Below are 21,578 nucleotides of genomic sequence, written 5' to 3' on the forward strand. Positions count from 1 at the left end.
CACTGGTGTCCATAGGGGCTCATCTGTCTCTGGGGTAGTGGGGACCCATACCGCCTCACTAGAACTCTCAATTGAGTCTTAATCAGCTCTGTCAGTACACGGTGGAGAAGGGGCAGGTCAAGTGATCTCTAGGACCTTTAGGCCAGTGGTTTTTAAACCGCGGGTTGCAACCCAGCACTGGGTTGCAGAATGTAAGGCATTGGATCATGATGGCTCTGGTCAGCACCGCTGACTGGGCTGTTAAAAGTCCTGTCATCAGTGCTGCCTGGCTAAGGCAGGCTAGTCCCTACCTGTTCTGACACCACGCTGCAGAAGTGGCCAGCAGCAGGTCTGGCTCCTCGACAGGGGTGGGCCACGGGGCTCCGCGCACTGCCTTCACCCCGAGCACCGGCTGTGCACTTCCATTGGCTGGGAACCAGCCATTGGGAGCCTCGGGGGGAGGGGAGGGAGGATGCCTGCTGGTGACAGCCATGCAGAGCTGCTTGCGTACCTCCACCTGGGAGCTGGACCTGCTGCTGGCATAGGGAGGAAAATGATTCCGGTCCCTTTCTTCTCTGTTTGATTCCCATGCAGACCTAGCCATAGTTTGGTTCTGTATGTTTTAAATATTGTCAGATGTTATAATTTATATCTCGGGAGATCAGAACTGAATGTGCAATTGCCCCATTTTTTTTTCTTTTTACTGTGCACGGAATTTGAATAGCAGCAGCAAATCCATTGTTTCTGAGTGGTAGTATTCTAAGTACTCATTTTGGGCCATCTCCGAATGTCTTTATTCAAGTGTCTGCTGAGGCTCAGATCCACAAAGATATCTAGGCTCCCAACTTGCATGGAACTCAGTGGAAAAATTAGGAGCCTAAATACCTCTGAGGATCTGGGCCTCAGTCTTTGTTCAGGCTAAACTCCCATGTACTTAAAGGATAATTTAGCCAGAATTTGTCCCATTATTATTTTATATTTGTACAAATACAAATCCTTGAAAATATCACTATTTGTGTACAAATAAATTATTCCGTGAATCTCTAAAAAGGATTCTCTCTGCTCCCCATTACCAGCTTGTTATGTACTGGTCAGAAATTGCTGCTGTCAAAAAGCTGTTTCACAAAATGAGCCTGAAATCTTTAATTCTGTGTGTGACGTCTTGTAGACCAGGCGGGAAACCCTTTTGTTTTTAAGGCTATGGAGGCACTGGGAAATAACATAATTATTCATTTATTTATTTGATAACTGTAGGTCTTGCTGTTATTAGCAGTGTATTAATATTAACCCTTTGAGATGAGTTTTGCTTGGTCCCACTGATAATTACTTCTGTGGAATTTGCTAGTCTCCAAATGACATGCCTCAGAATTTTTGCCTTCAGATTTATTGAGGACATTGTAACAATATTAGCTTTTCAAATCAATCCTAGAGAAACAGAAGGCACTGCTCACAGATTCTCTGGGGGCCTGATACTGTGTGGTGCTGCATCCCTCCTGTAGAGTGCCTGCTGACTTCAGTGGGAGTTGAGGGCTCTCAGCACCGCTCAAGAGGGATTCAGTACCTGACAGGATCAGACTCCAAAAGAGAAGAGCCTTAAAGAAAAGACCGTCGTGAAAGATCAACTTGAGCAGTGGTAATGCATGTCTTTGAAAATAGCCTATGTTGTGAGAATGCACAATTGCTGTGGCTTTAAATGTGTTTTAGTAACTTCCTGTAAAATGCAATTGATGAGGAAATAAAATATGATTGTTCATATCTTTGCCTCCTCTATTTCCACCGGAAATTCATGTTATATCTTTTTTTTTTCTTCAACAGTTTTCTATGTGAAAATCTGTCATTTTTTTGTCATCAAAGAATTTTATCAAAAGAATGCAAAAGGAGGAGCATATACCCAGCTACTGTCTGGATATAAAAAGCTGCATCTCCTGCCTTCTTTTGCAATATTAAGTGGATAAAGTTGAACTAGCCTGACAGCATGGGTGATGCGTGGGCTGCTGGCTGGGGGAGGTTAGTCCCCAGCCCCGTCCCTTCCACCCAAGGCCCTGCCTCTTCTGCACCCCACCACCACTGGAGCCCAGAGACCCCACCACAGCCACCGGCCCTCATCCCAGGCTAGCTCCCCTCCCCACCCCCCAGCTCCGTAGCATCGGGAGGGCGATGTGACCCAACCCCTTCCCCAGAGGGAGACTGTACTCCAGCCACGGCAGTGGAGCGGGAAGCAGGAGGGAGGGGCTGGGGGCAGAGCATGGGTGGAGCCATGCCTTGCTGTTTGGGGAGGCACAGCCTCCCCCAGCCTATGATACCTACTGCCCATCCTTGACAGTCTGGATGTAAAACACTCACATAAAACAATAAAATAGCTGTAGATATCTGCAAATAAATTGGCAATGTGGAGTCTCTGGTACTTAAAACAAAACATACAGATAATGACTCAGATCTTCAGCTGGTGTAAATCAGTGTAATTTCATTGACTTGAATAAAGCTACACTCATCTATACTAGTGAAAGATCTGGCCCTGTGTATTTAATACCTGTAGAAATATGTTTGTAGAACATAATAATTTAAAGACACTCCCTCATAAGGGATATTATTGTGAACGTCGGAATTTGGAGATATGCCTTGGAGGTGAGGCTTGAGAGTATCGCATAGCATGGCTGCGTGCTGCAGTTCACCAGTTATCCTCTCTAGTTTGCTTTGTTAAAGTTTTATTCTTTTCTCATTCATTTGGTTTGCTGTTTAATGAACCTCAAGATAGTTACAATGTGTCAGAAGTGTTGAAAAAAAAGGAAATGCAGTGATTTTGAAGTTAACTTCTGTTTTTGCAACTGAAAGCAGAGACAAAGGGAGGCAGGAGAGAAGCACGTGGAGCACCAGGCACAGAGGCGTTTGCATATGTTTGGTGAGCACAATAGAAGCTTGACTACCTGAAGAAGGGGGAAAAAAGCCAAAAATGAATGTGTTGCAGCCTCCAGCCAGTCTGCAATTGTCAGGCAATGTTGCAGAGAAGTGAAAAAAATACCAGAGATTTGAATTGTATTTAGCAGCCTTGGGGGCAAAGGAAAAAAGTGATAAAGTGAAACCGTCAATCTTTTTGTATGTTGTGGGGGAGAAAACATTGGATATTTATAGCAACTGTGCTTGAAGAAGATGAAAGCATGAAGTTGAGCAAGATACTGACTAAACTTTAGATATGTTGCATGCCAGAAAGGAATGAAACATTTAAGAGATACACATTCTTTACATGCATGAAAAAAAACTGATGACACCATAGAGCAATATGTCACAAAATTAAGGAAACTCAGTAAAACATGTGACTTTAGTGAGCTGACAGAGTCTCTCATCAGAAATAACACATTGTCTTTAATGCTACAAATGAGTCTACGAGAGAGACTTCTACGTGAAGGAGACTTAACGTCAGAAAAAACTCTCTAAATATGCAGGGCAGCAGAAACTGTGAAACAACATGCCAAAAAGCTGAATTCACCAGAAAGGGTATCCATATACTAAGTACAAAAGAATATAACCAGAACAGGTCAAATCAAACAGTGGAACCACCTATGAAAACCGTTGCTAGGGGAACGACTGGTTACACATGCTCATGTGGAAGCTGTGGATTATAGCATGGCCCCAAACAATGTATTGCCTTTAAGATATTACCATGAATGTGGGAGAAAAAGTCATTTTGAAAAATGCTACAGATCCCAAATGCAGAAAAGTCAAATGCATCCAGTTCCACAAAGGCCTTATTAGAAGGTTGGTACTAACTTATTTATCTGACAATCAAAGGATTATTTAATAGTCACATATTATTATTCTCTGTATCCAGAAATGTGCACACTGCACAGTACTAATAATAAGTCAGTGATAGCTAGCTTGAAGAGGATCCTCTCTAAACATGGAATTCCAGATGAAGCCTTTAGCAATAATGGGCTGCAATTTTCCAGTGCAGATTTTAGGCAATTTGCCAGAGATTGGGATTTTCATCACAAAACATCAAGTCCAAATTATCCCCAATCAAATGGACTTTAGGAAATGTTTATACAGACAGTAAAGAATCTTATGAAAAAGACTTTTTGACAGTGGGGTGATTTGTATAAAGTATTATTGGTTACCAAAGTACATCCCTGGAGAATGGCTTTTCTCTAGTTCTGTTCTTAATGGGAAGAAAGATCAGATCTAATTTACCAATTACTGATGACCTGTTGAAATCTCATAACAGTGCAACCATAAAAAAGATGAAAGGAAATCAGGAGTGGAAGAAGAAATATTATTTTGACAAAAGGGCCTGTGATATCCCATCTCTTAACCCAGGTGATCAGACCTCTAATACTTGGGGCCAAAGGGGTGCCATTAAAGAACAGCTGCATCCAAGGTTTTATGTAGTTCAGACAGACCAGATGGACACATTTTGACATAATTGAAGGGATGTATGATTAATCCAAGAAGGTTCCAACACATTGACAACTGATGTGGACTCTGACATTTCCCATGTGACTGATCCTTTATCATCAACTCACAAAAGAGCAACTGTCAAGGAACAAGGGAACAACTCAGACTCTAATGAAAGGCTGATCCTCAGAAGATCAGAGTGTGAGATTAAACATCTGGAAGACGCATAGAGACTTGCTAACCTGCCTGGAGAAAGGGTATTTGAGGAAATTGAGTGGTAAAAACTCACTGGAGAGTGATGTGCTAGTAATCTGTCCTCTCTAGGTAGTTGACACACTGGATTTATGGAAATGTACTAGATGGTTTTAGAATTTAATGCATGTGTTATTAGATAGTTGTTAGCTGTTATATATGAGTTAATTTGTTTTTCTTTAACAGGGAAGATAGAGATATGTTTGTAGAAGATTATAATTTAGAGACCATCCCTCATAAGGGACAGTGTTATGAACATAGGAATTTGGTGATGTGCCTTCGAGGCAATGGTTGGGAACACTACAGGGCAGTGTGCAGTTCATCAGAGATGCTTTCCAGTTGGTTTTAATAAAGTTCTGTTCCTTTATCATTCATTTGGTTTGTTATTGAATGATCCCCAAGATTGTTATAATACTTAGATTAAACACTCAAGACTTTATCTCAAAACTAATTTTTATTTTATCGCCTTTTAATAATAGAGGTGTGTCAAAACTGGTCTGCTTTTAACTCTCCTGAATAGGTCATACCAACCCAAATATCAACTTTATAACCTAATTTGTAAGAGATGCAAACATTCTGAATGTGATTCAGTAACTCTTTTCCTCCTTCAAGTGCTACGGTAATATCCATTATTATTAAAAAAAAAACAACACTTTTTCTTTGGTTCAGTTTTTTGAAAGCTATACATGTAGAGCCAGTTTCTGCAGTTTCATCAAGTAAATGCCTTTTGATTTCAGTGGGAGTTTTGTACAAGTAAGTACCACAGAATTTGTCCCATAGACACAAAGCAGTTCTTGCATGTTTTTATTTAAACTTCGTTGTCATAGTTCTTGAGGTTCTCAGAACTGTGAATCATCTTGTTGCCCTCCTCCTCCAGCAAGAGGAAGTCTTGCTTGTGGTCGCTGGATGTTAGCTTCCTGACCGTGCCAGCCCTTCAGCCACTCAAGCATTCTCCTCTGGGCTATGCCAGCCCTAGTTTAGCAGGTTAGCAGTAGGTGCACCCAAGTCCCTTTGAAGTGTTCCTCTGCAATATCCAGCCCCTGACACTGATTACTCTCAGCAATTTCTAATCCTCTGCACCCAAAGATGCAGCATACCCCAGCTTACCAGTTGTGCCTTAAACCACTGCTCCTGTAAACCAGACAGCACTTGAAAGCACTTATAAAACAGAAGATTTATTAAAGTAAGAAGAGTATCGGGGTAGCTATGTTAGTCTGTATCCACAAAAGTAACAGGGAGTCTGGTGGCATCTTAAAGACTAAGGCCATGTCTACATCTAAAATTTTGCAGCGCTGGTTGTTACAGATGTATTAGTACAGCTGTATAGGGCCAGCGCTGCAGAGAGCCACACTTACAGCAACCAGCGCTGCAAGTGGTGTTAGATGTGGCCACACTGCAGCGCTGTTGGGCGGCTTCAAGGAGAGTTCGGAGAACGCGAGAGCAAACCGGGGAAGGAGACCAGCTTCGCCGCGGTTTGCTCTCGCGTTCCCCGAACCCCCCTGCAAACCGCAGGGAAGGAGACCTGCTTGCTCGGGGGTTCGGGGAACGCGAGAGCAAACCGGGAAGGAGACCAGCTTCGCTGCGGTTTGCTCTCGCGTTCCCCGAACCACCCTGCAAACCGCAGGGAAGGAGACCTGCTTGCTCGGCGGTTCGGGGAACGAGAGAGCAAACCGGGAAAGGAGACCAGCTTCGCCGCGGTTTGCTCTCGCGTTCCCCGAACCACCCTGCAAACCTCAGGGAAGGAGACCTGCTTGCTCGGGGGTTCGGGGAACGAGAGAGCAAACCGGGAAAGGAGACCAGCTTCGCCGCGGTTTGCTCTCGCGTTCCCGGAACCACCCAGCAAACCTCAGGGAAGGAGACCTGCTTGCTCGGGGTTCGGGGAACGCGAGAGCAAGCCGGGGAAGGAGACCAGCTTGATTACCAGAGGCTTCCTCAGGTATGCTGGGATACCTGCTTATTCCACGGAGGTCAAGAAAAGCGCTGGTAAGTGTCTATACTTGATTACCAGCGCTGGATCACCAGCGCTGGATCCTCTACACCCGAGACAAAACGGGAGTACGGCCAGCGCTGCAAACAGGGAGTTGCAGCGCTGGTGGTGCCCTGCAGATGTGTACACCTCCTAAGTTGCAGCGCTGTAACTCCCTCACCAGCGCTGCAACTTTCTGATGTAGACAAGCCCTAACACATTTATTTGGGCATAAGCTTTCATGGGCAAAAAACCCACTTCTTCAGATGCACGGAGTGGACAAATAAATCTGTTAGTCTTTAAGGTGCCACCGGACTCCTTGTTAAAGTAAGAATAAGGATTTAAGTAGAAATGAGAGAATGGCAGAAAAAGTGGTTACAATATGAAACAAAATCATAAAATGTGAACCTGGGTCTTCACTCATTAATAGTTACTTTTCTTAGCTAATAAGTAGATTTCACCCCCCAAAGTTTAGTCAGTTGCAGAGCTGGCCAGTTTCGGAAGAGCCAGCATTCAAATGCTCCTGAAAGCACTCTTCTTTGCCAGGGGTTTTCCTCAATAAATGGATATAGAGCGCTTTCCCCTACACTCTGGTTATCTCTATGTACAGCACTGCAGTGGCACATCTGGTGAAGACGCTTTGTGTCAACGGGAGAAAGCTCTCCTGTCAGCATAAAAAAAACAACCTCCAAGTGCGGCCAAAGCTATGTCGGGGAGAGAAGCTCTCCCCTTGACATAGCGTTGTGGGCATGAGTGCTTATGTCTCCGTAACTTATGTCGCTCAGGAGGGAAGCGTGGATTCCACCCCCACCCCCGCCCGAGTGACATAAATTTTGCTGACATAGGCTATAGTATAGACATTGCTTCTCTTAAAGTAAAGCAATCTTTTGTTTTTATTCATACCCAGAGTGATTTCCTGCCTCCTATAATGTTCATTTTCACCTCTAGGTGGTTCCAATCATTTGCAGTTGTCTTTGATGGTTTTCTATTGATCTGGGGCAGGGATGGACAAACTTTTTGGCCTGAGGGCCGCATTGGGTTTCGGAAATTTTATGGAGGGCCAGTTAGAGGAGGCTGTGCCTCCCCAAACAGCCAGGCATGGCTCAGCTCCCGCCCCCTATCTACCTCCCCCACACTTCTTGCCCCCTGACGGCCTCCCCAGGACTCCTGTCCCATCCAACCACCCCTTCTCCCTGTCCCCTGACCATCCCTGGAATACCTTCCCCTTACCAGGGCCGGCTCTACCATTTTTGCCGCCCCAAGCAAAAAAAAACAGCTCGGACTGCTGTCACCTGAACTGCTGAAGTGCAAAAAAAAAAAAAAGGTGCTTGGACTGCTGTGCCCGAACTGTCGAAACGAAAAAAAAGCCGCCCAGACTCTACCGCCCCAAGAATGGATGGAATGCTGCCCCTTAGCATGCGCTGTTCCAGACACGGGCTTGCTCCGCTGGTGCCTGGAGCCAGTCCTGTCTCTGACTGCCCCCTGCCACCCCATCCAACCCCCCCTCCTTCCTGACTGCCCCCCTGCCCCCATTCAACCCCCCTTTTCCCCACCCTCTGACCGCCCTGACCCCTATCCACAGCTCCCCCGACCACCACCCTGAACTCCCCTGCCCTCTGTTCAACCCCCCTTGCTCCCTGCTCCTTTACTAAACTGCCTGGAGGACCAGTGGCTGGCAGTGCTACAGCTGTGCTGCCCAGAGCACCAGGACAAGCAGCTGCGCCGCCTGGCTGGAGCCAACCATGCAGCACAGAGCACCGAGTCAGGCTGGGCTCTGCAGCTGTACTGCCTCAGGAGCTCCCAGCGCTGCCGCCCAGAGCATGGTGCAGTGAGCTGAGACTGCGGAGGAGGGGCCGGGAGCTAGCCTCCCTGGCCAGGAGCTCAGGGGCCGGGCAGGAGGCTCCCACAGGCCACATCCAGCCTGTGGGCCGTAGTTTGCCCACTTCTGTTCTGGGGTGTGGCAAGGGTAGACAATAGAACCTTGCATTACCTCGATGGCTGACTAAGGAGGGGTGATAACTCTCTCTTGCTTTAATGGGTCAGCATATTACCTCTGGTGACTAATTTGTGCTCAAAGTCTATAAAGCCTATTTTCCATATAAATACATTATTCCATAAATATTACCTGTACATACGTATTGCAATGAGATTATAAGTCTTGACAAATTAGGAGCTTTCTTTAGATACCTTACATACTGCTTTTTAATGAATAAGACATGTAAGACACATCTTTGGTGTAGTGAGTTTGTCCGGTCTGAGGTGAGAAAAAAGGGTCTATGTGTCACATTCATCTGTTTCTCTTTTTGTATTTTCCTGCTTCTTGTATGTTTGCGCATAAGTAACTCATCAGTTTGGGATGAGAAACTATTTGTGCACAGTGCTAGAAATAAAACTGTATCCTCTTGACTTTTTATGTTTGTGTGTGTTTAACAAAGATAGCAGCACTGCTGTGCACGAAACCTTTTATCTAGCCTCTACAGAAAGAAGCTAGATGTGATTCAGATGGCAGGCCCATTAGCTATTAAAACCTATAAATAATTGGTAGAGCAACCCCTTAGAGTTGTTTCTTTCTCCTTTTATTACAAGTTTTTAATGCTTTGTCACTTCTAGAAGATGATTAGTACAGCTACTAATCAGCTAAGGAGCACATATCATAACCAATATGTCTTCGAGTCATGAGGCCAGCCTCTGAATTTTCTTGGCAGCTACTTTGATTGACTGATTTTTTTTTGCATTATCAGCACAACACAAAAATTATTCTTCTCCAAGCTATTAATGCAGATGGCTAAGCATTAATGGAGCATGTGGGTATGTATGATGGTAATGTTGACGGAAGAATGATCTGTCTTATTCAATACCTCCAGGCTACTCCAGCATATCCGAATCAGTGTGTGAAAGGTATATTTGTATACAATAGAGTTTGATTTTCACAGAGTAATGCCCAGATGCTAGCAGAGAGATGCTGAAGAAGGATTGAGGGAAAATAACACTTTATCTTTGTTTTTCTCTAGGTCCTGAACAAGATAGTATTTTTATTCTAGTCACTTCCTACCGTGAAATTTCTGAAGCAAGAGGTCAAGTAAGACAAGCTGCTTTCGTCTCCTTCTTGCCCTTTTCTGTGTGAAGGCTCCCTCAACTTGGTGATTACAAATAAAACCTTACTTTGGGCTATTATCAGTTTTGGAGCCACTCTCATCAAAAAAAGAACTGTCATCTGAAAGGCAGCAGACTGTTGTGACCCTGCTAAATGACCGTGTTCATCGGGGGCAGAGACACTCTGGAAATAATGATTTGCATGGAGATCAACATTCTCATTTTTTTTCTTCAAGAGTATGACACAGTAGAAATGTATCACCAATGAAATAAGAGCACAGGCACTTAGAGAACTCATAAACCTCCTGAGTGCTATATTATACTCCAGACAACAGTATTATCTGTCAGCTTGGATACAGTAGAACTGTGTAGTGCTGGGGTCTCCAAAGGAAGTGAAGTGTGGGGAAAATGACCTGTGAACTGAATCTGAACTTCCTTAAGGAATTGGAACGAGAGACAGTTTTACAGGTCCTGTACCGTGACCAGATGGTGAGAAAAGTGGATGAGGAAAGGATAAGGTATTTGCCTTTTTTGTACTATGCCACCATTTCTCTTTGCTTTCCTCTCTAATCTTATTCCTTTTCTTGTCTGCTGTTAACTAGTATCTTTTTTCCAGTTGGGAGAACTAAGAGGTATCCAGTGTGTCATGGCTTTAACATGCTAGTGCAGGGGTTCTCAAACTGGGGGTTGGGACCCATCAGGGGGTCGCGAGGTTATTACATAGGGTGGGGTTGCAAGGTTATTACATCGGGGGGTCGCAAGCTGTCACCCTCCACCCCAAACCCTGCTTTGCCTCCAGCATTTATAATGGTGTTAAATATATAAAAAAGTGTTTTTAATGCATAAGGGGGGTCGCAATCAGAGGCTTGCTTTGTGAAAGAGGTCAGCAGTACAAAAGTTTGAGAACCCCTGTGCTAGTGGCTCACTATCCATTAAAGCTGAACAAATACCATGCATTGAATAAACTACTGAATGAATTTAGTTTCTAGCATTCCTAAAAAAAAATCAGGCTATCATAAGGGTTACTCCCTCAGTGAAGAGTTTATAGTTAATTCTCTCTCATCACATTCACAGGTGCACATGCATTTTCCCAGTTACAAAGAATGAGTTCAGGTCTTTGACTGATTTATGTCAATTCATCTGTTCCAGGATTCTCACAAGGGGTTTTGGGAACCTCTTCCCAATGCTGAGTGAAGCAGTGTCTCATCCCATATAAATGTTATGCCAAGTGCATTGCATTTACTAGTGTGCAATTTCCTGTCATCACCAGAGGGTTTTATTGGCTGAATGAAGGGTTTAAATTTAATTCTCTCTCAGCACCTTCACACAGATACTTGATTTATAAAGGGTGAGGTTAAATCTTTGTCTGGCTTATTTTGTTTCCTGTATACTAACGCTCCGACAAGGGTTTTTTTTGGAACCTTGCAACCTACTTTGTCAAGCAATAACCCATCCCATAGAAAACATACCATTTGGGTTGCTAATATTTACACCTGCAAGTTTAAAATTCTCTGTGTTTGCACAGTTGAATGTAGGGCCTTACAGTTTGTTTTCTGCAAGTATTTGCATGATTAAAACTTAAATGTCTGTGGAAAGCAAATGCTAATAGGTTGTCAGCAAAGCTGAAATAAATTCATTTTTAAATTTGAGCAACTACAGTAATTTTTGGTATTTACTCAGTTCAACTTTATATAGTCAGAATAGTCTCCTGCAGAAGCGTTATGACGTAACCAAATAGTGCAGGGAACAGGATTCTTAATGTTACTGATTCCTGTCAGAGAAACACTGAACTAAGGTTATGTCAGGTAAGTGAAAGCAACAATTTTCAATTTTTTTGGTTTAAAATATATATATTTTTTGTAATTTTAAGTCTACACACAATTCAGTTAAATTCACCTTTAGCTGATTCCTGTATTTGATGAAGATGTTTTTGCAATTCTCACTCATGAATCAAATTTGCAAAGCGAACCAAATCCAACGTCTATTTGCATGTGCACAGCTTTGAACACGTGATCACTTGCATACATACTTTTTGGCTCCCTATTACGTGTGCATAATTTGCATGTGCAGAGCACCATTTGTACTAGATTAGAACTCCATTTATGCACATGAGTGACACAAGTGATAATACAAAAAAATACTGTATGCAAGTGATTTCAGGCAACGTAAAAATAGAGACCACAATTTCAAGATATGACCCACAGAATATTATCACTATTGGATACAAACATTATCAGCTTGTGATTGTACGTATTTTTATTTGCTTCTTGGGGACAGGAAATTGAAAATGCAGTTGCAGCAGCTTCAGTGGAAGGGGACAAACAGTGTAAGCCATGAATACCAGGAAAGATCCTGTGCTCGCTGTCAGAAATCCTTGGGCCTGGTGATGAATAGAGGTGCAGTGTGCAATGGATGCAGTCATCGTGTGTGCTCCGAGTGCCGTGTCTGCCTGAATCCCTACCTGTGGAAATGCACCATCTGTTATGCTCATGGGTGAGAAATATGACTAGTTTTGTTAAGCCATCTCTGTTATTTGTGGTGTTGTAAGTAATAGAGAAGCAAATAAAATGCCCAAATTGTTATAATGAAGATAGCATTGACAAGAGTTGAAAGCCTGGGGTGAAATCCTCACCCCACTGAAGTTGATGAGAATTTTGCCATTGACTTCAGTGGAGCTGAAATTTCATCCCTTGTGTTTAGCAAAATGGACAGGTCACAGAGACTCAAAGATGCATCACTATTTCCTGGGGCTGTGATAGTGTTAGATCTCATAAAGTAGGGCAGGATTTGGTATAGTCGGTTCTTGCATGGAAATTATCTGAAGAAAACTCAGTTACTGCAGTAAGTGACACTGTGATTCCCACAGATGGCTCTCTTCCCTCTGAGTCAGAACTGAACCAGTGCATTCCTGCAGGGTATTGGGCAGGGGTGAAAGTAACTGAAAGGACTTACTGGTACGCTGGAGTCCTGAATGGAGGCATGGCTTCAATCGGAAGAGGCAGGGCCTTTAAATGTTTAAAGGCCCTGGGGCTCCAGCTGTGGCTGGGAGCCTCAGGGCCTTTAAATCATCCCGGAGCTACCAGCTGCAGAGGCGGTTGGGAGCCCCAGGGCTGTGGGGCAAAATAAAGGGCGCAGGGCTCCGGCCACTGCAGAGCTCTGGGCCCTTTAAAGCGCTGCTCGAGCCCTGCTACTGGAGCTCCGGCGGTGATTTAAAGGGCCCAGGGCTACCTACAGTGGCAGGAGCCCCAGGCCTTTTACATTCCCGCCCGAGTGCTGCAGCTGGGCTCTGGTGATGATTTAAAGGGCTCGGTGCTCCTGCTGCTCCGGGGAGTCCTGGGCTCTTTAAAACGCCACCTGTGGTTAGGTCATTACACTAATTGAATCTATTTCCCTATGTTAAGTTCTCCTCAGACCTTCTATGGGTCATCTCAATTATCACTTCAAAAGTTTTTTTCTCCTGCTGATGATAGCTCATCTCAATTGATTAGACTCTTCCTGTTGGTATGCATACTACCACCTTTTCATGTTCTCTGTATGTATAAATATCTCCTGTCTGTGTGTTCCATTTGTCAAAGTTAGACTCAGGACTCACAGTTTGTCAGACCATTCTGTTTTATTAGCACAGCGCTCTGCTAATAACACCCAGATAATGTGAGCACCATGCAAGACACAAACTATCTTATTTATACAGATAAAAGGGCGAGCACTTAACAAGATTACAAAGGAAGCAGAATCTGATAAGTTTACCTGGGCTAGGCATGCATATCTTATTTCCTTACTAACTATTACCAATCTTCTGTTAATGTTTGCCATTAGCACCCTTGTTTATGCCTGATGTTTCTTTTCCTGGCACCTGTATTTCAGCATTTCTTATTTCTGCTTGAAGGTACATACAACATTTCTTTAATCCATTCTTATTTTTACAATATAATTCATTCTACTCTCACACATTCTATGCATCTGAAGAAGTGGGCTGTAGCCCATGAAAGCTTATGCTGAAATAAATTTGTTAGTCTCTAAGGTGCCACGAGTACTCCTGTTCTTTTTGCGGTTACAGACTAACATGGCTGCTACTCTGAAACCTGTCATTCTCTGTACTATTATGTTAAATACCTCCACTGAATACACTTTTATTCATAACATCCTGTCTAAGTTGAATACTCCAAACAGGGATATTCTGATACATTTCTGCCTTGATGAGAAACATTCTGATACTTTATCCGCAAAAACAGAGTTTTGAAAACAAACCAGCAGTTCTGAAGGTGAAATTCATCCGTGTGCATAGGGCGAGTACTTTAAATAAAATTCATCACTATGAGGGTCAGTATAAGGGCTGTGCACCACTTAAATCGTTAAACCTCAAATTTAAGATTAAATAAGAATTCAAGTGGTGTATAGGTCTTGTACTAGCTCTTTGAACAGGGTTGACTATCTGTATGGTTGCCAGTTTAAAGTCAGCTTGTGTTTCTTAGGTGACAATGCAGACTTTAAGATTGCACAATGAATCTCTTTTCATGTAAATTGTGATTTTTAAACAATGTATTTTGAAATGCATTTATCACAAAACGGGCAAAGCAGTTTGCTCCACATTTGGGGCTAAATAATTATGGGGTTGTTTTTTGGGGTGGAGGGGAGAGGAGGGAAGAGCAGCTTTTGAATTATATGAGTTCCAGAACCATCATCTCCACCTCCAAAATGCTTTTCTTTTTAGTAAAAAGGGGAAGGATTCATAACTCTGTGTGTGTGTAGGCAACCATAAGTTTCCTACACACTAATGGACCACATTTTTTCTAATTTGTTTTTTAAGACTGTTATTCAGAGGCTGTTTCAAGTTTTAACATGGAAAAACTCTTTTTATCCTAAAGCAATTAAAATAGAGGCTTATAATAAAAGTGTCATTTCAGCCATATAAGATCACATCATATCACATCTCATATCATCACTTATCTTGTTGTTTATTCGTGGATGCAGCAAGACACACACACATAAACAGGCCCAAGGAGATCTATTTTTCTGTCTATTGTAGATGTTGAAAAATGATGCATCTTCAGTGAGTGGAGATCTTGAGGAGAGGGCCAGCATGAGGCCCTATCTGCACTTAAGCCTCATTTGAGCTCATCACTTGGGGCCTGATCCAAAGCCCATTGGAATTATTGGGAGTTTCCTTATTGACTTAATGGGCTTTGGTTCAGGACTATAAAGCTTAAGAGATGGATAGGGCTACGTGTGGGCCCTCTGTATTGGGGTAGTTCCACTCAGTGCCCTATATTTTATGGGAAGAGGAAAGATGTAGAAATTTAGAGTCTGATTTTCAGAGGTACTGAGCACTCATGCCTTCTGTTGAAGTCAAGAAAAGCATGTTGACCTCTGAAAATCAGCATCTGAATGACTTCTTGCGGAATCTAGGCCAACGGAGGCTCTATGTGTCTTTGTGATTACAAGTAGAGTGACGGCTAATAAATGATCAAATACAAAACTGGTGTACATTTGATAGGCAGTATAATTTCATTATCTTCATCTTGATTTTTTTTACTCCTGATACTATTATCTAGCTCTCAGTTGCTGTTAAAATGTTTTTTCCCCAACAGAACGTTGGTATCAGCAACATCACTGATGTTCTTCCTTCCCCACCCTGCTCTTTGATACTAGTCTTAGATATTAGATTATCTGTGGAGACAAACTTCATGTGTCAAACTGAGCATCAGCAATGACAAAAAGGCTACCATAGAACACCAGTTTTGACATTTCAAAAACAAAATAAATGTATTTCCTGTGTGTTGTATCTAGATGATTCTAGGTATTACTGTGAGTCACACGTAAGTGAAAAGAAATCAGCCATCATTCTCTGTTCTTGGTCTTGCTCTGATAAGTTCATAAATGTGAGTAGAAACATCTTTTAACTTCTCATGTGCTCTTTCTCTGTGCATGACTGAGGGCAAATATCTCTAAAGCAGTCCCATTATACCCTTAGTTATGATTTATCACAGGATTGCATACATGTCCCCATTTGCTAGATGAACATTGTCAGCGAAATTCAACTCTTAAGTGCTTAGATCCCACCTGTCCAAAGAAAATAAATGTTTAACTGAGGTCGGTGTTTGGTTTGCTACATCGTGAGTAGAAAGAGAGCAAACTGCAATGTTCCAATTGGGATCTTAACCTCAGAAAGTTTGGAGATGTTCAGATCAGGGATTTTGGGGCTGATCATATTGTTAGTCCTGTAATGTATTCAGACTAAATAAATCTGGATTGCATGAATGCTAGATGTAAAGTAACATTTAAATATGTACATCCTGTGGTAGGTAGGAACTGGTGAACAAGGATAAAGTTACTTATAATGTTGTTTGTCTTTCTAAATCAGTGGGCCCCAAACGTTTCAGGGTTGTGTCCCCCTTACCCCATCCATGTCCCCCATAAAAGCATGATTTTATGGAAAATAATTCTTGTTCAAGAAATTTTATATAATTTTTTGATTTTGATGAGATTACAGGTATGGTTGATAAAGGTAACTGTATTGGCATAGAGTCGGGGGTAGTCATGTTAGTCTGTATCCACGAAAACAACAAGGAGTCCAGTGGCACCTTAAAGACTAACAGATTTATTTGGGCATAAGCTTTCGTGGGTAAAAGACCATGCATCTGAAGAAGTGAGGTCATTTACCCAAATAAATTTGTTAGTCTTTAAGGTGCCACTGGACTCCTTGTTGTATTGGCATAGTATGGATTTAGACTTCTGTAAGGTGTTTGATTTAGTTTCGCATAACATTCTGATTAAAAAATTAGCATTATACAAAATCAATATATCACATATTAAATGGATTAAAAACTGGCTAATCGATAAACCTCAAAAATAATTGTAAATGGGGAATTATCATCCAAAGCAGGTGTTTCTAGTGGGCTCCCACAGGGATCTTTTCTTGGAGTAAAGCTATTTTGTATGTTTATCAATGATCTAGAAGAAAATATTATATCTTCACTGGCAAAGTGTGCAGGTGATATGAAAATAGGTAAAGTGGTAAATAATAATAAGGATAGGTCAAGTATACAGAGCAGTGTAGATCACTTGGTAAGATGAGTTCATTTGAACAACATACAATGCCTATAGCTCAATTACAGTATTGGGGACTCTGTTTTGGAAGCGGGGACTCTGAAATGGACCTAGGGGGTCCTGATGAATAACTAATAGAATATGAGCTTCCTGTGTCTTACTTTGACTAAACTGGCTAATGCAATTCCTGGATGTATAACCAGGGGAAAATCAAATAGAAAGTTGATATAACTTATGTATATGTACGTTTGCCAGAAGCTGGGAATGAGCGACAGGAGATGGATCACTTGATTATCTATTCTGTTCATTCCCTCTGGAGCACTGGCCACTGTCGGGTAATGGGCTAGCTGGACCTTTGGTCTGAACCAGTATGGCCTTTCTTATGTACAGCACCGGTGAGACTGCTACTAGAATAGTCTGTCCAGGTCTGGTCTCCACACTCCAAAAGGGTATTGAAAAATTGGAATAGTTCAGAAAAGAGCTGCAAGAATGATTTAAGGTCTGAAAAACTTGCCTTACAGTGGAAGACTGAAGAAGTTCACTCTATTTATCTAATATGTGGTTTATATAGCTACATGGCGAGAAGTTCTGATAGCATGGGGCTCTTAAATGTGATAAAGGCATAACAATGCCCAGTGGTTGGAAGCTGAAGCTAGATAAATACAGGCTAGAAATAAGGTGCACATTTAGAACAATGAATGTAATTAACCACTGGATCAAGTTACCCAGTGTTGTGATGGATTCACCACCACTTGACGTCTTTAAGTCTAGATTGAATGTCTTTTTAACAAGTATGCTCTAGTCCAACCACGAGATATAGGCTTGAGGCAGGAATTACTGGGTGAAGATCACTGGCCTGTGGTGTGTAGGTCAGACTAGATTGGGGTGGGGAACCTGCGGCTGGATCCGGCCTCTGCTTCATTTCATCTGGCCCATGGCAAGTCTCCATGCTGCAGGCTGGAAGCCCTGAGCCTTGGCGCCCTTTTCCCCCCACCCTCCACAGGGCTTGAGCCGCCAGCACCGGCTCGCCGGATTGCCAGAAGTCTGGTTGGCTCTGTGCCACTCCCAGCATGTCCCTGTGGCCCCTAGGAGCAGGGGCGATCAGGAAAGCTCTGCACGCTGCCCCCGTCCCCAGCGCTGGCTCTGCATATCCCATTGGCCAGGAATCGTGACCAATGGGACCTGTGGGGGCAGTGCCTGTGGGCGCAGGCAGCATGCACCGTGCAGAGCCCTCTCGCCCCTCTGCCTAGGCGCTGAACATGGCAGCCACTTCTGAGAGCAGAGTGGAGCCCCAGCAGGCAGGGAGCCTGCCTTAGCCCCTCTGTACCACTGACCAGGAGCCGCCTGAGATAAGCATCACCCACACACCAACCCCAGTGCCCCAAGTCGGAACCCCCTCCTGCACTGTAACTCCCTCCCAGACCCCGCACGCCATACCTTCTCCCACACCCCAACCCCCTGCCCCAACCCTGAGCACGTTCCTGCACTCCAAATCCCTTGGCCTCAGTTTGGAGCCTCTTTCTGAACCCCAGACCACTCATCCCTGGCCCCACACCAGAGCCCGCAATCCCAGTCAGAGCCCTCACCCCCTCCCATACCTCAACCCCCTGCCCCAGCTTGTAGCCCCCTCCCACACACTGAACCCTGCATTTCTGTCTCCACCCTGGAGCCTAGGGGAAGCCTCGAGCATCCTCCCTGCCCAGTACAGGGCTGTGTGTGGCCCATGACTGATTTTTTATGTGGGTCAGTGGTCCCTGATAGAAAAAAGGTTCCCCATCCCTGGACTAGATGGTCATAAGGCCTTCTGGCCTTAAAATGTATGAATCTAAGAAAATTTAAACATTACACTTTGAATATTTTTACCTGCTAAAGTTACAAATAATAGAATGAGTTTAGAGAAAATATATTTATTTTTGTCTGGTTTTCTTTGATTGTTTTATGCATTTGATTTCACTTTGTATCTGATCCACAGCCCAGTTAAGTTAATGGTAACCTATGTGACTTTGGGAATGTCACTTAGCCTCAGTGTGCCTCAATTCCCCATCTGTAAAATAGGGATAATAGCACTGCCCTACCTCACAGGGATTTTGTGAGAATAAATACATTAAAAATTATCAAGCCCTCCAACACTATGATGATGGAGCCTTATAAGGACCTAAGATGGATAGATAAGACTCTTAGTGGCTTCAGTAGCTTTGCAGTAGGTCTCTCTCTGGGTGAATTCTGTTCTACTGTTTCCCCTCTATAGTCAGTCAGTTTCCCTATTTGTATGGATCATTCACACAACTAGGGAGAGAAAGATGTTTTGGAAAATGCAGTATTAAAACCAGAGGACTCAGAAGCAGTTGTATGATCTGAAACAACTTGAATCCTATTGTTTGGAGAAAAAAAAAAAGTTCAGATTTCATGTTGATTGCATCCATTTAAAGCAATCTAAACATTACAGATCAGTATTCCTTTCTCCAGAACTATGGAACCACTGTAACAGGATGCTTACTTTCTTGTAGAAAAAAGGCACTTTCTTAACAAGCAACAGACAGTAGGATGCATAGGTAAAATAAAACTAGATTCTGGCCAGACAGTATTATTTCAGTGTTTGCAAACTGTAATAAATTCTGGGTTGTTTTGCTTTAATAGCCATCTAATAGTGATGAAGACCAAAATGAAAGCCATACATTATTGAAAGCAAGCAGGAAAACAAATTATTTAAGATACAAAGGGATGACTCACTATAGTTAGGCTTAGAAGGATTAGCACTGTTCAAAACTTTAGTTAGGCTTGGCAGAATTTGCTTTTTACTTTTTTATAATTTCAATGGATAATATAGGTGTTTATTTTTAAGCATTTTTTCTATTTTTATCTGATTAAATTTTCACAGTCGCACAAAATTATGAGTTTTAAGCATCTTTTTCTTCATTTATAGATTTACATTTTCACAGCTGTGGGAAATTATGGGGGGAGTTCACACAATGGGGGGCAGACAATAATTATTTCTTGATAGTAGACGTTGAGGTTCAAAAAACTGAAGCTTTATAACCGTCAAAACACACATTGTCTACATCACATGTCAAAATATACAAAGTAAATATCCTCAAATCAAACTTTAATAAGTTCTCAAGCAGTACTTTTCTTACTGTGTCTATCTATAAATTTTGATTATTATTGATGGAAAATACTTTTCTTCAGTTTGTGTGTGTATGGTGAAGTAGATGTTTACCTTCATTTACTGATACAAATCTAATCCTTTCACGCCTAATCATTATATTGGGTTTAAAGCAGTGTCCATTACAGTTGTGCCAGAACCTCTACTGCCAAATTTTCAGATTCCATTGTCTTAAGTTAAATACCAAAATCTATGGTTAGACAGCTAAATAAATGGCTTGATTTCAAGAGGAGCTGAACATACTCCATTTCCAATAGAGTAAGTGAAAGTTGCAGGTGTTCAGCTCCTCTGAATACAAAGACACTTATTTAGGTGCCTAAAAATAGAACCTAAAACCAAGCTGCAACAAAAGCACACAGCATCCTAAACATTGTACCATATTTTAAAAGGGAATGAGTTGAGAACCAGAGTAGCAGCCCAATTGCTGCATTTCCTGGCCTTTGTGAATTTCAGTCAGAATTATATATAGTCTTTTGGTTTTGAATTTTTCTCAAGGATCTGTCCTTATATGCAGTTCATACTCATTAAACATCACCTATTTGATCTCATGATCTGATGCATGCAGGTACTGTGCATTACAGTTGCCACCAGTGGCACTAGCTTCTCGAAAGAGGAGCAGGGTAAGGTTCAGGTTAGGCCAGGGGTCGGCAACCTTTCAGAAGTGCTGTGCCGAGTCTTCATTAATTCACTCTAAATTAAAGTTTCGCATGCCAGTAATACATTTTAACGTTTGTAGAAGGTCTGTTTCTCTAAGTCTATAATATATAACTAAACTATTGTTGTATGTAAAGTAAATAATGTTTTTAAAATGTTTAAGAAGCTTCATTTAAAATTAAATTAAAATGCAGAGCCCCCGGACTGGTGGCCAGGACCCAGGCAGTGTGAGTGCCACTGAAAATCAGCTCGCGTGCCACCTTTGGCACACAGGCCATAGGTTGCCTACCCCTGGGTTAGGCCATGGCACCACCACACTGTCCACATCAATGAGGAGAGAGTGTGTTGCACCTTCTTCTAGGGTTATGACACTGCAGCATGTGCTGCTCTTATTTAGCCATTCTGACTTACACGTCGGAGTGCACACTACAGTACTTTTACGCTATGGCAGTAAACAGCAAGCCAGCCCTAAGGGCCTTATCTGAGGTCACAGAGCGGGTCAGGTGCAGAGCTCCAAATAGAATCAAGGACTCTTGACTTCCAGCGTGTTGCTTTAAACTCTAGATAATACTTACGTCAGCGCAGAACAGCTCTTACCGGGAGAACAAAGCTGATCCTTTTGCCCTCAAACTCGGGGTCAGATTGTAGCCATCTCCCATTAGTTATACTGTACAATTAAGAAGGGTCGCTCTGTAGCCTTTGACTGTTAAACAGATTTTTGTCTTAAGTCCACATGTATATGGTCATGAAAATTCATCTTGGAAACTGTGTAAAAGGCTCATATGTGTGTTGTTTGTTTTTCAGAGACATGAAAGTAAAGACTGGGGAATGGTTCTTTGAGGAACGTGCCAAGAAATTCCCAGCTGAAGGTAATTACTGGAGCAGGCAACAAACTGCTTTGCCGTGTATAGTCCTCATCTAAGCAATATACAATACAAAATCTTGATACGCTACTTTGTTTCATTTTTAGCCCATTTAGTAAGTCTGAAATAAAGACTAGATCTTGTGGTATGTGTCTCTACAGTGGGTGTAAGA

At 42.6% G+C, this 21,578-nt stretch overlaps 1 protein-coding gene across 3 annotated transcripts in view; it reads left to right on the forward strand.

Moving 5' to 3' along the window:
- Positions 1–21,578, forward strand: part of SYTL3 (synaptotagmin like 3) — a 72,743-nt gene that overhangs the window by 9,868 nt on the left and 41,297 nt on the right. Inside the window, exons 1-4 of one of the 3 annotated variants that reach the window (XM_030556668.1) lie at positions 9,155–9,484; positions 9,598–10,197; positions 11,957–12,172; positions 21,348–21,412. In XM_030556668.1, the coding sequence (XP_030412528.1) occupies positions 10,088–10,197; positions 11,957–12,172; positions 21,348–21,412 (391 nt within the window). In that variant the 5' untranslated portion in view covers positions 9,155–9,484; positions 9,598–10,087. Of the gene's footprint in view, positions 1–9,154; positions 9,485–9,597; positions 10,198–11,956; positions 12,173–21,347; positions 21,413–21,578 lie in introns of those variants that run through there. The other 2 variants (XM_030556669.1, XM_030556667.1) reach the window with 2 other exon arrangements.

The sequence above is a fragment of the Gopherus evgoodei genome, chromosome 3 (genome assembly GCF_007399415.2).
Source record: "Gopherus evgoodei ecotype Sinaloan lineage chromosome 3, rGopEvg1_v1.p, whole genome shotgun sequence".
NCBI lineage: Eukaryota > Metazoa > Chordata > Testudines > Testudinidae > Gopherus > Gopherus evgoodei.